Genomic DNA, 23,170 nt, shown 5'->3' on the forward strand with positions numbered 1-23,170 from the left:
TTTGTTGTACGGTTTGAGTGTGTTTACGCAATATTGTAAGATTTTGCATGGTAATGTACATGCGTTTTTTTTAATAAAGCATTTAAAAAAAAAAAAAAGCTGCGTGTTTAGTTGGGGCTCGTTCCCTTAAATCAAGTTAAACGGTCGGGTTTGGCGGGGTTCGGGCTTATACCTGCATGCCGGGTCTGGTTGGGCAATACAGTTTCGCTATAAAATCATATTTTATTGCAGATTTTATCTTTAATGTTTTTGTTAAAAGTACTTCGAACAAAAACTGCCAATGCACGAAACTGAAATCTATGAAGATGAACTAACGCCTTTTATTTCCAGTGCAGGCAGACGCAGGAGTAAGAAAATCGGTAATATAGCAGAAGTTGAGCAAACGAACAGCGAGATAGATGGAAGGCCAGACTGCTACCCTTGTATGAAGGATTATCCCCTATCCTCTGTTTGTGACAAGGGCTGATAAGGGCCAAAGAGGAGAGGCAGCAAGAGGCTGAGTGAGCTCATGCACTCGCACACATATTCACATATAATCCATGACAGGAGAGATATCAATCCATCATTTAGAGCCAGGGATTCAGCTAGAGGAAATGGGTTCTTCTCAATTGCTGACAATCCTGCAAACTGACATGCACACGCACGCATACACCTGCTAGCCCACAATGGTATCTGAAGTACAAATGAATGACATCAATACCTTGGATTTATCTGATTTACATTTGGCTCTTGTTGGGCACAGCTTTGTATCGGCGCTCGTTTTGAGGTGCCAATTCAATCCAAAAGCTCAATACTATATATATATATATATATATATATATATATATATATATATATATATATATATATATATATATATATATATATATATATATATATATATATATATACAGAGAGAGAGAGAGAGAGAGAGAGAGAGAGAGAGAGAGAGAGAGAGAAAGAGAGAGAGAGAGAGAGAGATAGATAGATAGATAGATAGATAGATAGATAAATAGATAGATAGATAGATAGATAGATAGATAGATAGATAGATAGATAGATAGATAGATAGATAGATAGATAGATAGATAGATAGATAGATAGATAGATAGATAGATAGATACATCCTTGTTTTCATTTTTCACATTGTTGAAATGAAACAGAAGGTCGTGCCCCATCAGATTAAATGCTCCTCATCTGTCCACCGTGATTGTCGGGTCTAATTTTTAGCGGCGCTGATCGAATTCTAGATGAGTTTTTTTCCACTTCTTTTGTTGAATTCAAAAAGGTATTTCATGGAAGGAATGGCAATTCCATCCAAAATTTGCAAGTGAATGTTAAAGATTGCTGCCAGTTGAAAAGGAAACGACTGAATTGAGAATGTCAAAACATCTCTTCAACGGAGCAATCCAAGATGGCATGCATTTATGCATGTATCTTATGGAGGTTTTGTATATGTTCTCTGCTCTGACTTCCCTGTCGCATATTTTTGACTTTAAAAATCTGTTATATTTTGAGGAGGCTGAAACGATATCCATCTTTACATAACTTTTGCAATGTTCTGAAATCGTGACTCTCCCATTAGCCCTACCAAATCCTCTCCAGAAACTGTTGGGCATTGTTAACAGTCCAGTAAAGTCAGGGGTCGGGAACCTTTTTGACTTAAAGGGCCAAGGAAGCAAAAAAAAATATATATATGAGTCACACCACATGTTTTAAGACAAAATTCAACAAAACTACCCGGTCTCCAGACAAAAACTAGTTCTTCAGCACATTAAATTTCAATTTTGATTATTTGATCAAATCTATTGAGTAATAGCATTGCGAGAGCCTGTGTCCCAAATCAATAAATATACCACTTAAAATATGTCCCCCTTCTGCAGTTACTTAATATTAATGACTCAGTTTGACCGTAATTTGTTGGTGTGAATAAAATAAAAAAATACTGTCCTGCAAACGAGTAGAATACAGGTGTATTTACGGGAGCGTGCTCTATGTGCCGGAATCCGCTCTGCCAATCGAATTGCCCGTGATACTTGGCTGGCGTTTAGGGTTTTTACCGTTTGTTATGTGTGTTTTCAGCATAAAGTTTCCACAATGAACGTGCATTGTGCAGCTTCCATCGTAAGGATTTATTAGAAATGTAATGCCACAACAGAGCCTGTTGCTGTAAGACCAAGCTTTTTTGTAAATGTAGAATTGGGCAATCTACTGCGGCGGAATAGACTAGGACACACTAGACTAGGACGAACGGCACACTAGTGTGCCCCGGCACACTGCTTGAAAAACAATGAACTAGACAGTGAGATGCAGAATGTACAGGAATATATCATACCTTATTACCTTTGCATGATTTGAAATCCAGACACACGGCCAACTGTAATTTCATTACGCCTTTTAATGACATTATCAATCAAACTAAGTAATGTATAAATATTTATCCATCCTACTTCACAAAGAAATCCTCACTTCAGATGCTCCCGAGAATTTGTATACATTTCACATATATACATATATCTGTAATGATATGGCAGGTGACAACGAAGCTAAGGTATATGCAAATGGTAATCCCGCACTGAAAGGACAGTGTGACATTGATTCAACAGTTTAATCTGTTGCTGCTCCTTGTCAAACACGTATTGCAATAACAAAAGTGTGGGGTGTTTTTTTATTTAATTTAACTTGGGTTCCGCATGAGAGATAAAATCAAGCCCAAATGTGCTGCTATGAAAGTTCTATTATAATACAGTAACCTTTAAGTATTAATGTGCGTTTTTATGCTTTCATTAAGACAAAAGATGTTCTGTTTGGAAGGCCAATATCATTGACCATAAAAAACATCTGCCAGCTAGAGCGAGTGCTGTACAATGTTCTCATAATATCGGCCATAACCGCTCATGTACACACATGTGTGAAGTGAACACATGCCTTGATTCATCTATACATCCATCCATCTGTCCTTCCCCTCTTCCCGCCTCCCTCTGTGTTAAGTTTCAATTAACAACCCTCATTATAGCTAATTAGTTAAAACATCAGCCAATCTACCGTTAATTGGCTTTGGTAATTAATTCAGCCGCTAAACCATATGAAAGCGGCAGGGAGAGCCAGCTATAATGGGAGAAAGGAGGATTATGGTATCAAATGAGGAATCATATCAAATGTAGAGAGAACTAAGAAACATTTGAATCATGGAAGGTTAGATATATATGTATTTTTTGTTTTGAAAACTAGAATTATTAACTTGAAGAAGGTAAATTACTTAATAATAGGGTTGGGAATTTGGTTATCGAACCGAAGCAATTAAATACAGTACATGGTAGTTTTGATTGAAACCGATACTTTTTGCTTGGAAATGTCATGATCCTTGATTAATTGAATGTGTCCATCTTAAATTAGTTAGTAAACAAAAAACAGCACATAAGAGCAGATATTGAGCACTAAAAAACAATTTATTACATTCTAACCTTAATGCTATAAAAAAACAAAAATATGTTTCCATAACAACTGTTTCAGAATAAAAGCAGAGAGTCAAACCAAAAAAGCATCAATGTAACAAAAATACAAATAGGGGATGACTGGATAACTCAGATACTATCCGTTGCTCAACATTTTTAAAAAATAAGTTAAGATATTCAAACAGAGAGTCAATCATCTCATTGGCTTTGTTTCCATAGTGACAACAGATGTTTCATGTGTATTTGTAAATCTTTGGTGTTGCTACTGTAGCAGACAACTTTCACAGACAAATTACACTTTGATTTTTTTTCTGTAGTCGGAAAAAAACTACACACCACACAGAGATTCCTGTTTGCTTCTGTCAATTTTAGCTTATGTTAATGGCACATAGATTTGGCCCTCTCTTCTGCCTGGCAGACAAGATGCAGGAGCAAGCCATTTAGGGAGAGTTGCTAAAAGTGTGCCCTTCAGTCAAATACCCTGGCATAAACTTGTAAAGTTGGGAATAAAAACTATATAGAAAATGTAAAAAAAACGCAAAGCCCAATTCATCATCAGCTACACCAAAGAGTTAATTCACTCGTGCTTTTTTGAGTCTATTTATATCTTTCAGCACGACTTTCTGTTTTTTCCATTATCTAAGATTTGTTTTGATGGAGCTTAAGAGACGGATAAAATGCAGAAGGCAAAATGAGGCCAACTGTTGGTCCGAACAGAGCCCTGATCATTATTCAACACCACGTTATATACTATTTCATCTGGACACTTCCATAAGACCAATATTCCATTGAGATGCTGACCTTAAAAGTTCTTGGACTTTTCTACACTATCCGCCCCTTAATGAATTAAAATCATCAACTAAATTCTTTCTTGGGTTTTTCGTCCAAACTTTTACAAACGCTTGATCCATGCCATGTGCCCAGTCCATGCTTGGGTTTGAAAGTTTGTGACCTATCGGTACCACGAGTCCAATGCTAGCCCAAGTTTGACAGTAAAAATAGTGTGATAATGGGATGAAATTGAATGCTTTTTTTATGTGATCTGTATCCCTGGTGGACTAGTGGTTAAGTTTTGGCGCTCCCACTGACCCGGGTCGAATTCCTGTTGCACATAATGATATACAAGTTTCGTCACATTTTTCGACTGATTAATCATATACTGTAAGTGTAAAAATACATACCAATAGATATGGTAGCTCTTACTTCTTACTGTAGATTGAATCCCTTGCGCCTTATAGTCTAGTGCACTTGTAGTATGAAAAATATATCTCAAAAGATTTTTGGGGGGTGGTCCGTATAAGCCGGGGCACCTTATAGTGTGATAAAATCGGTACATAAAATAAAAATCTGACTTCCATATCCGAATAGCATGTTACACTTACTCTTACAACTGTTCATGCAATATTGATAATTAGTTAAGCGTTTTTCATTTTGAGAACTGGTTCAGTTAGGTGTTCATGTTCCCTTATTTTACTTTTGTCTCTTTCTCCACTATATTACACCAAACACACGTAGACACGCACACATACGTGCATACATGCATGCACACACGTGACACAGTGATTGATTGAATAAACAGCTGTCAGTGATTGAAGATAACCTCTCCAGCATCCCACTGCTGCCATTCCCAGACAGACACGCGCAGGAAGGTCCCATGAGTAAAAGCCACAATTACACGTGCTGATGCACGCACAGAAGCACAAAACACACACATGCACAAAGATCACCAGCTCATCATTTATCTACAGAGACAAGGGGGAAAAAATCATTTGGTTATTTATGTTGTGCTAATTACCTTTTTGGGCCTACCGTATTTTCTGCACTATAAGATGCGCCGGATTACAAAAGGCAATCCCCCAAAAATAGTCTTTTGTGATCGTTCAGATATAAGGCGCATCGGACATTAAAGCAGATCGAATTAAAACCACAGTTTGGGCTAGGGTTGCACAAAAAAACAATAAAGGACCCTATTTGTGCATTGATTGATCAGTCGGAATATATCACTGACTGCAATTGCATGCATTGAATGCAATAGGAATTGAATCCAGAAACAACAAATATCATAATCATTATTAATAATAAAATAATCGTGCATGCTATTTTTGGGGGATTGACAATGTTGATGGTTCCTTGGTTATTTATGGTGTATTAGTGCCATCTGCTGGTCTCAGCAGGTTTGATGTGTGTCTCTTTTGGTCTAAAAAATACGTTCGACTCTTAAAGGCACTGTACAGAATGTATAAGTTTTTTACTTGCTGAAACCATCTTCTGGCTTGCCTGTGTCAAGCTCTGTATGTTGCGTATGCAAGTATGCGCATTTCTTAGACGCACTTAAACTAAATCTTCATCTCTTTTTGGGTTTGGATTGGTGTTTGGACTGTACTTGAAACAGGCCATTTCTTACTTTAATAACGTTCATGCTACACTAACAAAAACTGTGTGTAAGAACATAAAATCACTCTCCAACCCCTCTCAATCCCCCTATTCCGCGACCCGAACAGCATTGCTAAAAGTAAGATAAAACAAGATAGGCGCGGTGGGGTGGAAACTACAAGGGCTCTTTAAACTCGGTTGGACATTTTTAACACATACATAATAAACAAATGATCCTACTCTCAACGTTTTAAAAGATATCTCAAAGATCCACCCCACCTTGAAATGTTTCTCAATGTTTGGCAGCTCCACCAATATAATGGCCCAGTGGCTTGGTTTTTTTAATCTTCACCCCTTTTTGTGAAACACAAATGACTTTAAACACCCAAAATAAAACCATCTTTTGACACACAAATACCATCACTCACACACACACCTATCCCCACTTGATCCCTATACCTAGACATCTCTTGATCCCACCTCTGCACCGTGCCGACATTTCATTTGCTTTTCTAAAAGTGACAACCCCCCGGGAAAGAGGCGAGGGCGGGATAGCAAAAGAGCCCCAGTGATGAGTTTTGAGCTGGGCGTGGACGAACACAGTTTAAAAGTGCCATGCATCACTGTCAGTACGGGGCGGATGCACAAACGCACGTGGCGCACTGAAACGCAACCTGGGTGGCAAACTGAAGTTGACCCCCGTTCCATTTCATCAAATGTCCTCTGAATGCGCCGCACAGGCCTATCTATTTAGCACATGAGCACACGCACAGGCAACAATCAACCCAGTGTCTTGCTCGCTTAAATCTCAGCTCACTTAGGAATGAAAGATATAATGTCTCTTGGAGACACCTTGCCCGACCCATTTGTGTTAATACTGTCCCTACTTTTGGGCTCACATTTACCATTATGCTATTATACATTATACACTATCGCAGAAAAAGGGGCGACTCCCAAAATCCGTTATCCGTACCGGGCTGATATCGGTCGATTTCAGGAACTGAGACCCAACTGTGGTCATTTTCCGTTCAGAAAATGTAATCTCGTGAAATTTTAAAGATACATTTCACAGGAGGTTACTGTGATGAGTTTGAGGTTTAGTAGACATCTAAAATCTGTCATATCAGAAAATAGGTCGGAAGCAGAAATCATGGCAATGATGTAAACAATGCATGATAGTCAAAACAACAAAGGAGCATCCTACGTAATCTCTTTTGCAGGTGTCCATTGCTAAAACAGAATAACACTTGGTTGAGTAGTCCCTTGCTTTACTTTAAAATTACATGAAATTCAAGGACATTCATTTTCACTTTGTATAATTTCATTTCCTGACCTTAAAAGGACAACAAAAGGTTTGCTGATATTTGTATGTTTTAATATAATATAATATAAAGACTGGTATCTCGTCAATCCTGACACATGTTATCAATACCCTCCCATCCCTGATATAGAATGCTTGATTTTATTCAAATATCCTCTGATTGAGCTGCAACGACCTATCTATTCATAATTTGAGCACACACACACAGGCAACAATGAGCCCAGTGTCTTGCTTGCTTAAATCATGTCTCACTTGGGAAAAAAAACATAACATCTCCCTTGGAGACACCTTGCCCGACCCGTTTGTGTTAATACAGTCCCTGCTTTCTGGCTCATATTGACCATTATTGAGATGATGGCTCAATGAAGGCCACTAGCTCGCCTTCTAATGTCGACAAGAAAAGAGGGGAGTTCCAAAATAAAGGCTGACATGCGAATGCAGGGTGGGAGGGACGTTGGAGACAAGATGGGACCTGGAACCCTCAAGCAAAATAAAGAGAAGGTGCAAAAATATTGATGGGGTTTTGGGATTTTTAAGGGTTATTGTTCTATCTTCGTTATTCATTATCCATTATCCGTTATCGGTCAGTACATAATACGCTACAAAGCTTAGGAGCCGGGACACTTACTCTCAGCCAAAAGGCCAAGCTAAGGTCCTAGCCCTAAAGCCTTGCTGCGATTATTGCGAATGCACCGTTCCCGGAGGTACTGCAATACCGGGCCGATGCGTGGAGTGGACAGAGCAAGCTCTTATTCCATCTCCGGATTGCAAAAATCAAAGATCATGGCAAGAGGTAATGTCCTACCACAGGCCAATATTATCGATACTGTGTAAAGTAGATCATATTTAGTTAATTGTGTATTTCCCTGTGTTCTATATTACAAATAATCCTGATGAATTTAACTCACACTTTAACTTGATTTTTCTTTTTTGTATTTACTATTTTTCTATTTTGAATGTATGAATAATCATTAAAACACACACACATAGTCTGATTTGAATACACACATATACTTCAGTTATTTTTCGTTGTATGTATGGAAAGACGTATTTGTGACGTCATTGATAATTTCTGCGCATGCGCGAACCTTCAATAAAACTCATTCGCTGTCTACAAACGGGGTTAGAGAGGTCTTGGTATAACCCAAAGCAAGATATACCATGTCCGCTCTCTCCTCACTGCGCAGTGAATTTTGAAACTACATTTGCATTTCTTCCTGATCGCCCCAGCTTTTAGCGTATTGATAACATAATAGCTCTAACATACTGATCGAGTAGTTGGATGAAATTTATCCCATTTTAACTACCATAATAAACATGTAGATAGTTTTTGTAAGATGGTACATACAGTATAACTTCAGCTTTGTTATAATTGCGGTTACCCTTTATTTGCATTACTGATTTTATTTTCAAGATATTGTGCAATGAAAGATACCCTATTTTCTGGACCATAAGGTGCTCCTGATTATAAGATGCACCATCAAAAAAAAACTTGTGAAAGGTATTCTTTCATACAGTATATACATCAAACAATAAGGCGCATGAGATTAAAACAAAAGATAAACAACGTATTTATTGGAAAATAAATATTAGGGAGTCTGGTTTCGCAACTAAAATTAATCAATTCATTCATACATGGTTACCAGATAGAGAAGCATTTTGTAGTAATTATACATTCCCGAATTTATTTACCACATTTCCAGCTCTATAAAGGCGCAGTGAGGCATACAAACTCTTGTAGTCTGGAAAATATTGTCTGTTTGTTGTCTTGTTCACATTATTAAACAGAATTTGTATTTTTGTTACATTGCTGCTTTTTTTGGTTTAACTCTTTTCACTTGTGTTCTGAAACAGTTGTTGTCATTGAAGTATTTTAATGTTTATTCTGTTAAATATTTTTTAAAATATTTTCTCTTTAAACAATGGAAGGTATAAGAATTGTCATGCTGAATTTTATTACATTGCTGCTTTTTTTTGTGTAACTCTCTTGACTTTTGTTCTGAAACATTTGTAATAGACATATTTATATTTATTTTATACACTGTTTAATTTTGCATTGTATTTATTTAATAGATAAAAAAATAGATCGTTTAGATAGAAACTAAGTCGAAGGAAGATGGGTTCAATAGTACAAATAATAATAATTATAATAATAATTTCCTTTGTATTGTCATTCTTTGTAACATTGTACACAGAACGAAATGTCGATACACCTGACCCGTTGTAGCGAGCCGATGCAGCCGCAGCCAACAGAGGGCGCCGCCATTTTTACCAATGTTATAAGTCTTAGGTATGACTCGGCCGAGGCGCGAACCAGCGACCTCCCAGTGATCATGGGATTTCCAAGTAAAAAGTATAGGAATTGGGTTGGTATTGATTGACACTACCGTGTTTTTACAAATATACCAGTATCGCTGACTCTTTGTGGAGAAAATTGTGTGGTAAGAGGAGAGAGGAGATGAAAGGAAAGAAAGTAAAAAGGACGTGATTGAGGGGAAACAGAAGTGGCCTCCATTCCCTATTCTGAGAATCAAATCAAATCCCCCTTATCACACATTATTTGAAGAGGTTATCTGGCTCTGTAATGCAGTTACGCGCTGGGCCGCGGCTGAGAGATTTCCTTGTTTACCGATGTTGGCGGCTGTTATAGCTAACAGTGGGAGGAGGTTGCAAAGGGAGCAAAGAAGTGGGAGGCGAGGATAGAGGGCTAAGCAGGCGTAAACACTTGATGCATGTCAGAAAACTCATTTATTCCAACAACAACGAGCGCCGAATTGCATGTTTACTCACGAGTACGATTGAAGAAGACGCTTTTTCAAGGACACACTAGCATCGTCTACATGTTTTGCAATTCCATTTGGGGAAAAGTGCTAGTGCACTTTGCGTTTTGTTAGCGTGTACAGCAGGAAATACTGCCTACGTGCCAACTCGTAAACTGTGCCTTATTGTCGTACTTATATTTATTTAACATGCCCGGCCCATATTAGCTAATTGGTTTCCTCGTTTACAATACAATTCACTCTGTAGTAGAAGATATAAAAGACAAATAAATACACATGTTCAAGGCTTTATCTTGTACAAATTAATTTCAGTTAAATTACATTTTTAGTACATTCTAGAAATTGGTGAAAAATAACAGAATAAGGGCAAAGAGCAGACTGGTTGACTCACTAAGCTATTTTGAACTAGCATCATGTGTTGTTTTGCACTGACAACCACAATAATTGGCTTGATCAGTCAAAATGAAAACCCTCTAAAAATTGGGTCATGGTCTTCATGGTAATAAAAAAAAACTTTATCCATTGAAAAAAAACAACATTGATCTGAATAATAAGCAAAATTGCACAAACTAGAATATATACATCATTTTTACAAATACTCGTAGGTCGAAAAATTCACATTTATTTTACTTAACATGATCCTCACCTAAAAATAATCTAGCATAATTGTCTCGAATGAATGAATGAATGAATTAATAAATGAATTAATGAATGAATGCATGAATTAATAAAAAAATAAGAAATAGCATCAACCACTAATCAACATTCTTGCTGCTAGAGGTACCTAAAAACCTCAAAAGGGTTGAGAAAAAAAAGAGAAGTAAAATGGTGCGTTTTGGTGACTTTGAACCTCTGTTGTTGGTACTCTTGTGCTTTTTAGCACCTGTTTTGGCTTGCACTACACCTTAAAGAGACCTGTAGTGGTCAAATAATACACACTGTCCCTTTGAAGCTAGGGAAAAAATTACTTTGTTTATTACAAACCTAAAAAAAATTGGCAGTTTAACAAAACTACCCCCCAACAAAAGATTCTTAGTCAAAAACGGGTTGACCTTGTTTCAAATTTTTGTTTGTTCATGACAACCTTTCGTTTTGTTTTTCTAATACTAATGTTAATTCTAAATAAAGAAAAGCATTAGTCGAGAAATTTGTACTTCTTTTACACATCCACATTTAGCTTGCTTCCCTGCTTGTTCGGCAGGATGCAGCCACGCTCTGCTGCGTGGCACTGGCCCTCGCTCGCACAAAGACAACACATCTAGTGGTCAAATGTTTTTGATTGAACCTCCGAAAAATTTTGCTGATTATTAAAACATCCAAAAATACAAAAATTTAAAAAAAAAAGTTTATCTATACTTTTTCTCAAAATATCCCCCAAAAACAACCCAGTAACTTGGATCAAATTGATTTTAAAAGTGTATTAGTCCTTGTTTAAATACATTTGAGTTATATTTGACTCCAGTGTTTTTATTGTGTAAAAATATTTACAATGAAAGCATTTGGATCTTGGGAATGCATCCTGTGTTTGTTAGACACGAGTATAAAAGGTGAGATAAAAGTGAAGGGATGACAGGCAATGCAGGTCATTAGATGGGATTTGGGGCTGTGTTGTGAGTACACCGTGTGCCTCTTAGCCCGCTGAGCCATGAGGGCAGCCCAAATGGTTTTTTATCTTTGATTCCATTGAGAGCAAGTATTGAGCCGACAATCCCCGTCCTCTCCGGAGGTGGCCTTTTACCTCAGCCTATTGTAGTCTGTGACTGGGAGCCGGCGCTATCTTGCATCTATCGATTCCCGCTTCATCGGGACCAAAGCAACGCAAGCGTGGACGAGTGAGACTTGGGGTGATGGGAAGACAGAGAGTGGAAGAGACAACACTAGTAAACTAAAGAACAAAGCTTGTCCAAATGTATTGGTGCAAACGAATTTGAGACGGTTGGAGACAATGGCGTTAACAGCGCTTGTCCTGCAAAATGTCTAGTTCGAGACCATTAGACAGAAAGGAGAAAGGATAATATGAACAAAGAAAGGTTAGAGGGGGGAAACAACTACTCTGATGATAAAGGAGAGACTTGAATGTATCTCTTTGGTCACCATTCTTCCATATGATGCATCTACCCCTCCTCACCATCTGGAATTTTTGATTGCTCATTAGGCTCAAGGTGTAGGCAAAATACCATATTAACAAAGGGCTCTCATATTCAGTAAGGCCTTGTGATTGTAAATATAATATTGATAACATCAGTATTTGGTCAAATGAAAAAAATAGATGTTTGGGTGTGAGGTTGCATTGTTGCCACTTACTATTATTCATCATAATTTTTGACAGAGGAAAGGTTTCAAGGTTTGAACTGATTTATAATATACAGCAAATCAAAATTATTACAGAAAAAGAGATAAGAACCAAAACCAGGCCAATATCTTTCCTTACCAGGAGTTGTCGTTACCAGAAAATAATGTAATTTATTCACATTTTAGGGAGAAATTTAATAAGAGGTTACTAATAAGTTTAGAGATTAGTAGAGACTCAAAATAAGGAGAGAAGACATTATCACAGAAAAAAAGGTAAGTACCAAAACCAGGCCAATATCTGTCGTTACCAGAATTGTCATTACCATAAAATAATGTAATTTATTCACATTTTAGGGAGAAATTTATTAATAGGTTACTAATAGGTTTTATAGATTAGTAGACACTCAAAATAAGGAGAGAAGACATTATGTAATTTTGAACATGTAAGGAGAACAAAAAACGACAAAAAAATCCTCACATTGCGAAATACCAAATCCCTTCCTAACACCATTTTTTGTTATTAAATGGCATAGGTTAGAAAAAGCAGATCTTCACTAAAGAGTTTAAAAATCAAAGATCATTATTATTACAGAGCATAATAGTCAAAATAACAATGAGTGAATGAATGAATGAATACTTTTATTTCGAACATAATAATAAAAACAGGACAAAAACAATGAGTCAACAACAGAATAATGTCACATAACATGTTCGAAAAGGGGTAGTCAGAAGCAGATGCTTATTTTTCCTACCCCTTTATCTTCCCTATTAAATACATTTTATAGATAGCTCCTCTTGTGTCCAATACAACAAAATCTCATGGATATACTTATTACATAGGTCAGATATCAATAATTATAATAGTTAAAATAATCACATATTTTATACACTAATCTTCGCAATACCCATCCCTCAACGTCATAATGCGCATGTCACTGCGGCACCAGTGATAATAAAGATAAACACAATACTTATAATAACAGTTCTGATATAATAATAGCAACAATAACAACAAGATAACCATAGTTTGAAATGCAGTATTTCCAATCTCCCTCATATCCCATTTTCTTTATCCCTGTATTTCTCCAGTAATGCTTTTTTGTATTTAAATTTGAACACATGGACAAACATTGAACAATCAACAATGAGGAATAATAGTGAAAATAGTAAACTGAAAATCCTATGCAATCTACTTTGTAGGTGTCCGGTATTATAAACAGAATAACTTATCCCTTACATATAAGGTTCCACTTCAAATTCCAGTATGTTAAGAATTCACATAGTTTATATTTATTTCTTCAAAATTACATAAAATTCAGGGACATTCCTTTTCACTTTGATTAATTGTATTTCCTGACAGTAAAATGACAACAAGCAGTTGGCTAATACTCCTATGTTTTAATACTAAAGTCAGGTATCTGCTCAATACTAAAACATGGTATTGATACCCTCTGAGTTATATCACTGATATTAGAATGCTATACTGTGTATGTTTTTCTATAAATAGTTATAAGGGTAAATACTTAGTAGACTAGGTACATGTTTTCTTGAGTATTCATAACTGCATTGGTCTGAAAAAAGTGGCATCGGACATTGTGAATAGAGCTGTACGGAATTTGGAACTTTGTTAATCTCCGCCGCCATGTTCTGGCTTATAGTCATGATCGCAGCATCAGTCAGTTCATTCATAATGAGCGTGCAAGTACAAGCATTTCTTTGATGCACTTAAATAAACTCTCCTTTTTTTATCTTTTTGGGGGTTTGTGTTGACGTTTAGACCGTACTAGAAGCAGGCCATTTCTTACTTTCACCATTGACATGCTGGTAATATATATATATATATATATATATATATATATATATATATATATATATATATATATATATATATATATATATATATATATATATATATATATATATATATATATATATATATATATATATAAATATATAGTATATATTTATTTATTTTTGGAGATGAATATGACGTCACTAATCAGCATTCCTCCCAGCCCTCCCTCCTGAGACCTGATGTGTTCCGCCCTGTACAGCTCTGATGAAAGAAAAAAACATATTGGTTCAATGGAAGTAAAAGCATAAGGAATCTTTGGACTCAGCTGGGCCTTGTTAACAAATACAATATCTAATATTGAAATATTTTCACTTTCAACTTCTTAAGGACACCTCAAACCATGAATCCCATCTTTAAACACATATATAAAGATATTACCGGAAAAGTAGATAATTTCCCTGTTGTTTAAAGTTCTTGGGCCGCATGACAGAAATGAAAGCGAGAGAAGAACAACCAACAAACACGTTTGAGAAAGATCAGGGTTTAAAAAGAAGTAAGTAACAACAAAAGGCTAAATTTGGGAAAATGTGGACTGGAGACAATGCAAAACATCCAGGGGTTGGAGACGGGGTGGTGGAGCGCCAATTGAAAGAAAAGAAAGATGAGCCGATCCATCTTTGTACATGAGGCGGGATCCGTCCGACTCTCTATCACAGCTGTCAGACACGTGCAGACCTCCTCGCCTCTTCATCCGTGCGTTCATCCATCGCTTCTTTGCTGTACCAGTCGGCATTTGCCACACTGAGGAATCTCAACGCTAAGAAGTCCTGTCAGGCCTATTTCCGTGCTATCGTCCCACTGGTCTTCTTCCTTTATTCTTATCACTTCTTATCTCTCTCTCTCTCACCTCGGCATGGGCGACACTGTGAATTTTGGTATACAATACCAATACTTTTAGCTTGGACTGCTTGTCATTATCAATTATTAATTGAGATTTTCCCTACAGCACAAAGAATTTAGGCACTCAAAACTTTTTTTATATATAACTACAATTCAAACTTTGATAGTATAAAAAAAATATATTTCTATCACAAGTGTTCCAGGACAAAACCCAAGAGAGTCAAACCAAGAAAGCTGCAATGTAACTAAAATACATTCCATTGCACAATATTTTCAAAATAAAGTCAGTAATGCAAGTAAAGTGTCAACTGCATGTCAACGTCTCTGTTGCCATAGTGACAATGGATTTAAAGATTTTTGTTTAATATCAGTAGTTTGTTTACATTTTTGGAAGCCGCTTGTTCCTCCCTGCTGGGTGAGCTTTTTGCATGTGTTTACGTAAATGTATGCCCAAGAAGCAGATTACACAAATTACACCTGTCATTTTCCTTTTCTATAGTTGAAAGAAATTTAAAAAAAAACATATTGCAATGCGCTTCCTGTTTGCCTCTGTCATTTTTAGCTTCTGGTACGGGTGGCTGTAGATATGGCCTTCTCTTCAGGCTACAGGCAGGATGCAGCAGCACGCCAGGTAGGGAGAGCTGCTAAAAGTGTTTCTGTCAGTCACACACTAAGGCAGTATTGATACCTGGACAATAGTATCGACCCAATCCAAGTTCTTGTTTCGTATCAATAATTTTGATCTTTGGATCGATCCGCCAAGCCATACGCTCATCTTCATTTCTCTCACTATCCATCCTATTTGGGATAGTCCCATGCTCCTTGAGACCAAATGCACTTTGTTTGTTTTTTTTTACTTTGCAGCATATTTTGACATGTGGGAAAGAAATGTGGGAAAATTAGTTTGTGTGTATGAGTGTGTGCATGCCCTATGTTACAACATTAATCATCTTTAAGCCACTGACAAGACTGGTGTGCGACATCAACAACACCCCCATGCCTCAACAGCCCCCACACATACCCTCTCCACCCACCATCGTCCCCTCCCCTGGATTTATCTGTCCATTGCTTCCTACAATCACTCACATCCCTCTGGGAATATTTGACATGTAATGGGGAAAAGTAAAAGGGAATGAGGAAGGGAGCAAATAACACACTAAGTATATCGCCACGAGGCATGGGGGGGGCATACTAAAGTTGAAATATATTATATTATAGTTTTACACCTGTTAGCTTTGATTAGCATATTAGCATGCCTGTATAAGGTGAACCTTTTTGACTCAAAGAGCAATGATAACCAAATATTCAGATTTGTTTGAAAGCCACACCATATATGTTAAGACAAAATTCAACAAAAACCCTTTTTCCAGACAAAAGCTTCTTCTTCAGAACATTTTATTTCACTGTGTCACATTTGATGATTTGATCAAATTTATGAAACAGTAATAGAGCCAGAGCCTGTGTCCCATACAAACAAATATGACACTTTAATTTGTCTCCCACAGTTGCTTAACATCGTTGAGGCTTATTTTAACAGTTATTTATGTCACAAAATATGGTTTTAAAACAAGGCGCAAGAAGAGTTGTCTTGTAAAGATATCACCAATTACTGCAAACAGAAAGCATACAGATGTATTTATCTTCACCTATGTGACAGCCATATGCCTGCCCACCACTACCGCTCTTCCAATCAAATTGCTCTGGGGCTGTTTTTGGGTCATTACAGTTTATTCTGTTGGTTTTCATCATAATGTGTCTCAACAATGAACATACATTGTTTAATGAACTTTCCTATACAGGATTCCATAGAGCCAAAACATAGTCTGTTGGTGTAACACCATGACTACTACTGTAGTTGGGACTCCGCCCTATATAACCTGGACCGAACTATACCATTACTGCATTGCTTCGGCTTCACATATACTGAAATTGGAATTTTGCAGTGAAAGTTAGCATGACTGACTCTGAGCCAGATGTACTCATAAAAAGAGCCATATCTGGTGCGCGAGCCATATGTTTCCAACACTTAGTGTAATGCAAGACTGTGATCATACATTAAATGGGATAAAGTTCTTTTGCAACCGATTTAAACTCAACATAGTTTTTTCAGAGAATATATGCATGTGAAAGTTTACAAAAAACAAAAGATTAATGAATATGTACAATATGAAGTAGTATTTACTGGACAATAAATGGTGCAGGTTTCCCTACTTACTTATGACAAGAAGCTTGGTATTGTCATAGTTTCACCTCATCATTTTGATTTTTAAAGAGTTTAATTGCAAAATATAGTACGAAATAAACATTTTGTCACCAAGAAACAAGCAAGATATCTGGCTTTTGCAGAGTTTTAACTTCTATAAGAGGTCCCTTTGTCTTCCTCCATTCGTTGACTGTTTTAACTGAACTTTTTTAAACTCATAAGAAGTGTAAAACACACAACCTTAAGCAGTTATGGTCCAAATTCAGCTACGGCCAAGAGACCAAAGAGCTGTCAAAAAAACAATCAAAACAAAATTTTGGACACACATCAGACTGGGAAGACTGAATCTGCAATTGGCAATCTGCTTATTATGAAGAAATCAACTGCAGCAACAATAATTAATTATAAAATGGAAGATTTAAAAACACTGATAGTCTCTACCAAGATGGGGCTCCATGAAATGTCTGAATTTGTTGGTTCAAAAGATCTTAAGAACGCTGACTAAAGGTTTATACCAAAACCATACTGATGGAGCTAGTGAATGACAAATTAACAAAGGCTACCAACAGGAACACACTATGTCGCCAGGGTCCAAAATCAACGCTGTGCCAAACGTGTCACCTTGATTAAACCATTACACTCAGATCCATCAAGAAAAGGACTGGGAGAATGCCCTGTAGTCAACAAAATCAACTTTAGATCTTTTTGGTAGAAGCACACCTTTTCGTGTCTGGAATAGAAAGATCACAAATCTTAAGAACACCATTAATACCATGAGGGACATGGGTGGAAATATGCTTGTGGGCTGATTTTTTTCTGCAAATGGAACAGGAAAACTTGTCCATGTGAAGGAAAGAATAATAGGGCCATTAATACTCAGTTTTTTAATGAAAACCTTCCATCATTAAGAGCATTGAATGTGAATCTCAACAGGGTCTTTCAACATATTAAGGCACCAAAGGATTGGCTTTTTAAGAGGTATTTCCAGGTCCTTTAGTAGCCTAACCATTCTCCAAGTTTCAACTATATAGAAGATCGTTTCAAAGAAGTAAACTTTTCTGTTTCCCAACCTAAGACATCCCCAAAACATCAGTGCTCTAGAAGCAATCTGAATGTAGAACTGGTTAAAAAGAAAACAGCAACAATGTGTGAAAACTATGTGAAGACCCACTTTCTAATTTAAAAACCTATTCGTCTTCCATTTTTCAGCCAGTAGATTATACACACTGATCAAGCTGTGTAACTCAAACAATGCTGGCATTCAGTTTACGGCCAAAAATGCAGGTTAACCCTGCGCTGCACCCTGGTGATCAAAGATAATGAAGTAAGCCAGTGTTGGCAGAGTGTAGAGACTATGATCTCATCCATGGTGTATACATCCTTAATATCCATTCCACTTAATTTACCTCAAACTAAGGTCACTTTCCAAAGCTTCTGCAAACCGGAAGCATGGAGGAATCTGATTTTTTGACAGACATGAGGCTAGCTAGCCCCTATTGGTGCATTCACTTCAGGCAAAACAAAAACATCATGTTTTATTTTTCTCTATTTACTGTTTGTGAGATGTATTACTTTCCATTTGATCTGACGTGTGCGAGAATTACTTTGGGGGTGCGCTTAAGTCCCAGGCCTCGTTTTCACAAACTGTTTGGCTGCAAGTCTGGTTGTTTTAACTTGTGTTTTCTTGTCTCCAGGTAAGAAGAAAATGTCGCTGTACGACAGCCAGGCTCCAATCTGTCCCATTTGTCAAGTACTGCTCAGGCCCGGCGAGCTACAAGAACACATGGAAACAGAAATCGAAAGGCTAGCCAACATGTGCCTTGGGTAGGACTTTAACCTTACATTAAAGTTTGCAAAATGTGTTTTAATGTCATACAAAGCTCTACCGATACTGGTTAAATGTCATCTACCTTGCTCTTTGCTAGTATACTTGTTTATGAAAAAGTACTCCTCTTTTGTTCCTCTTGCAGAAAGGAGTTGATCCTGACATTGTATTATTTATCCTAATCTTCACTTTTGAATCTTTATTGTGTTTATCTTAGAGTGCCATGTTTAATTTTGTTATAAGAAATGTTCAATACGATTTTTTTTAATGACAAGAACGACAACTTCAATTCTAATTTAAGTGTACTAAATCATCTGGATATTAAAAGTGAATATTCAAGCAACTAAATAACAATTAGAATAGAATAGAATAGAATAGAATAGAATAGAATAGAATAGAATAGAATAGAATAGAATAGAATAGAATAGAATAGAATAGAATAGAATAGAATAGAATAGGGTTGCCATTTATATCAGTGTGGTGAAACATTGTATGCAACCAGATTAGCCATGGCACTCAAGGGTAAACATGTTAAACAGACTTTCAGGAGAATAAGAATATAAATCTGTAAGAATAATATGCAAAAAAATATTAACAACATAGTGCTTAGAGACTGGCCCAAGATATAATAATGGTGCAATGAAAGAATAGTGCATCGTAACAATAGTGGAATAACATAAGCAATTTTTAAAAACTGATCATTTGATTCAGCAAGTGATGTTATATGATTTTTTTTCATTTATGATTATTTTATTTAGTATAAAAAAAAAGATCAGATACATCATTAATAATCTAAAATGTGAAAGCAAAAGCAATTTCTGCACATGTCTGTGACGTTCGCTACAAGTTCTGGTTTTACATTACTTGCAGCTCTTTTTTTTCTGCCATTCTGCATGGCAGAAGCTAAGCCCACATTAAAAGTGACAGAGGGAATTTCGTTGAATTTGTTGTCAATTTTCCCATAATGAATACCTAATTATGCTGAATGAAATACGCTGTATATAGAAAATGAAGGGGGCCTTTGTACATGTATTGCAAATTTTACAGGATGTATTGTGTGACATAAATGAATATATGTCCTTTGCTGTGTTTTGTATCCATGTAAGTCACATGGGTTGGATTACACATCGTCTCCTGTGACAGAAAGGGCTTTTACTTCTTCATGGTCTGTGGCTTCTCATCTGTGGACACGAATATCACACATAGTTGAGCAAATGGAAATCTTTCTTGCTCCATGCACCTCAGGTTACTCATGAGGGCAAAGTAATCTACATATCTCAGATCCCTCCCATTACCTTCCTCCTCTTCTTTCACAATCAATTCAATTTTACTGAAGCCCAGCCTGCTAGAGTAGACATTTCTGAAAAGGAAAAAGCAATCAGGAGAAAGAGTGTGGCTCTATTTCTCTATTCTTGTTTTGTCTCCATTTTACATTTCGGAGGACGAAACATCTCAAACATTTCACTTAAAGGCTCTAACGGATCTGGTAGAGTGGCTGTCTCCCAACATAGAGGTTGCCGATTCGATTACGGTACTAGTCCTTGTGACTAGGGTCCTTAAGCGAGATACTCAACAGCCCCAGTTGCTCCTGATGTTGTGCCGTCAGTACGTGTGAGGAAAAAAAACAGATTTGAAGTTGCATGCCTAAATCGTTGAAAAGTTCTGCAGAACCGTAGGCTGGGATCTTTTATACTCTGGGTAAGTTCCTAGTCTTAAAGAGTTTTAGATGTTTAGCACTCTAACCATTTCTGCTAGAAGGTGTGCTAGAATGTATGTCACTATATTAGGTAGAGACATTACAGGGTTTATTTCTTGGATTTGCACAATAATCAGAAAACAAATTAAATAAATTAAAAACTTTGTAAATCTAATGAATTATAAAGGAAGAGCGAGAACAATTTCGACTTGAAGAGCCATTCTACCATGTTACATCTTTCAATAGAACAAAACAGGACAAACGACTCCTTCTGGCTATGCTGTCAATTAAAACATCCCTAAAAATAAACAAAAATGGCTCAATCAAACTATTTGCAGACAGGGTTAAACATTAGGCTGATCTTCACTGACAAGCTACTTGAAGTGGAGGTTGACCATCTACCTTATATATATACGTGTATAAGCGGGCAGCGCATATAGGCTGACCCCAGAAGAAATACGTAAACAAAATATTAATGAAACGTGTTCCTAAACAATGACATTTTTCAATTGTGCTGATTAAAAAAACAATCCAGTGGTAATAAAGATAAAACTATTTTAAACCATTTCCTGTACCTTTAAGCACCACTTTGATGGTAGACACGTGTACACAATTTTTGTATTTCCTTTTCCTCTTTCCTATTTGTCATTTCCTTCTTCATCTCGATCATTGTTTTTACTGTTTTTCACTTTTCCTTATCACAAGCAATATTGTGACCCGTAATTACGGTCAAATAAAAGCAACAAATCACAAATCACGATAAAATGAGATGTGGTCCTTCTCAAACACAATCAGGACATATGAGGGCACCACATGGCCTTGGGCCAACGGGTGGCCTGGGTGGCTGTGTTCTTTTTATGCCATTCTGTATTAATTTTGTTTTATGCGCATATTTCAATATTTTATTTTATAATTAGGAATTTGTAAGTCATAATTATTAATTATAAAAGGCTCAGATTATTGATAATGGTTTTTAATGAATCCAGAATGTATGAGATCTTAATTGCCTTATTGAAAATGTATAACTTTATCACAATATTCTAATTTTCTGAGACAGTCCCGTGTGTGAGTGTTCATAACATTATATAAATTAATTGCAGTTTCAGCCAATTCTGTACTTGAGCCAACAGAGCTACATTTGTTCCAAGTCTGTTAAATTGTGGCTCAACTTTCCTTATATAAACCAACAAAATGTCCTCAGGACCCTTCTTTTTTCACCTGTTCTCCATATCTCATTACCCGAGCACCATCTTTGGCTCCCATTTTTTCATCATTCCTTCCCTTACCCTGCTGTCAATCGGTGAGTTTGTTTCACTTTGGTGTGCTGCTCATTTCCACATCTTCTCCTTACTTTAACATGGCAAGCAGTCAGAATTTCCTAGCCCCGTAATCCTCGCCCATCAAAAATTCATAGAATGGGAAAAACTCCTGCGTACAGCAGCATGAGAGGATGCGCCAGCAACTCTTGCCTTCTCGTTTTCTTTGCGTCTGCTTTTTCTGTCATCTTCCATCTTCTCTTTTCACATTGCCTGCTTTTCTGCCGTATTCTTTGTCCCTGCATTTCATCTAGACCACCTTTATTTCCCCCACCTTTTCCCTATACTTTAATCTGTTTCGCTCGCCCCTCTGTCATTGTGGCAATTTTCTCCTATCCTCGCAGGCATTCAACCACTGTCCTCTCTTCATCCCTTCTCTCCCTCCCCTCCATCTCGTGTCGCGGTTTGACACCGTCAACAAGCAGGTGGAGGCGGCTGTTATAGTTGATGCCTCTGCAGACGTTTCTGGTAATGAATAAAATAGAGAAAGAGGGAGGATAGGTGGCAGATACACAGAGAGGGGAGAAAATGTGGACAGAGAGAGAGAAGTGTTGGCTGATTTCCTGACATTATACGGCAACTTGACTATGTCACCCGTGTTTATTCTCTTTGGTTGGCGGAGGTGAGGCGGTCATAAACACACAAAAACACACATATAATGCATACACAGACAACATTCCAAGTAGTGGTAGAGCGGAAACTGGATCAATACAAAAGATTACTTTCTAATCGCTTTATGTCGTTGAATAGTTTGTTATTTTTTCAACCTCCTTCGACCCGAGCTTAGTGTTTGCTTTGAGTTTTTGTCTACACATGTGAACACCAGGTCTTAGGTTAAAAATGGAAACCTTTGGGGGGTGGCTGATAAATGACAACCACGTGTTTATGATACAATTTGAGTAAAAGGTTTCTTTATTGTAATTAATAACAACCTAGTGACCATTGTTTACAACAAGATTAGACATGGCACTTCAGGATAAACAAGTAATAAAAACTTAAAAAGAGGAAAATTAAGATTAAAAAAGAATGTTAAGATGAATAGGCATAGGCATATACAAGGTAGTGTTTGGAGACTGGCCTAAGTTGTAAGTGTATTGGAATAATAGTGCAATAAAAGAGTATTTGAATGTGCGCAATTGTCATTTGGCAAAGAGTTTTACAATATCATTTACGCACAACAGCAATCTGCTTCAGAGTTGATAGAAAATCCAGTTTAAAAAAAGTCCTCAGATAAA

The 23,170-nt window shown here is 36.9% G+C and overlaps 1 protein-coding gene and 1 pseudogene across 1 annotated transcript in view; one reads left to right on the plus strand and one right to left on the minus strand.

Moving 5' to 3' along the window:
* The window catches only part of rnf220a (ring finger protein 220a), a 231,799-nt gene that overhangs the window by 168,690 nt on the left and 39,939 nt on the right, over window positions 1–23,170 (plus strand). Inside the window, exon 3 of the mRNA XM_088347747.1 lies at window positions 18,793–18,922. Coding sequence (XP_088203873.1) covers window positions 18,793–18,922 — 130 coding nt within the window. The remainder of the gene's footprint in view (window positions 1–18,792; window positions 18,923–23,170) is intronic.
* LOC148373328 (U2 spliceosomal RNA) lies at window positions 7,811–7,925 on the minus strand (annotated as a pseudogene).

Source organism: Urocampus carinirostris, chromosome 1 (assembly GCF_059441175.1).
Source record: "Urocampus carinirostris isolate Australia breed hairy pipefish chromosome 1, RoL_Ucar_1.0, whole genome shotgun sequence".
In the NCBI taxonomy this organism is placed as follows: Eukaryota; Metazoa; Chordata; class Actinopteri; order Syngnathiformes; family Syngnathidae; genus Urocampus; species Urocampus carinirostris.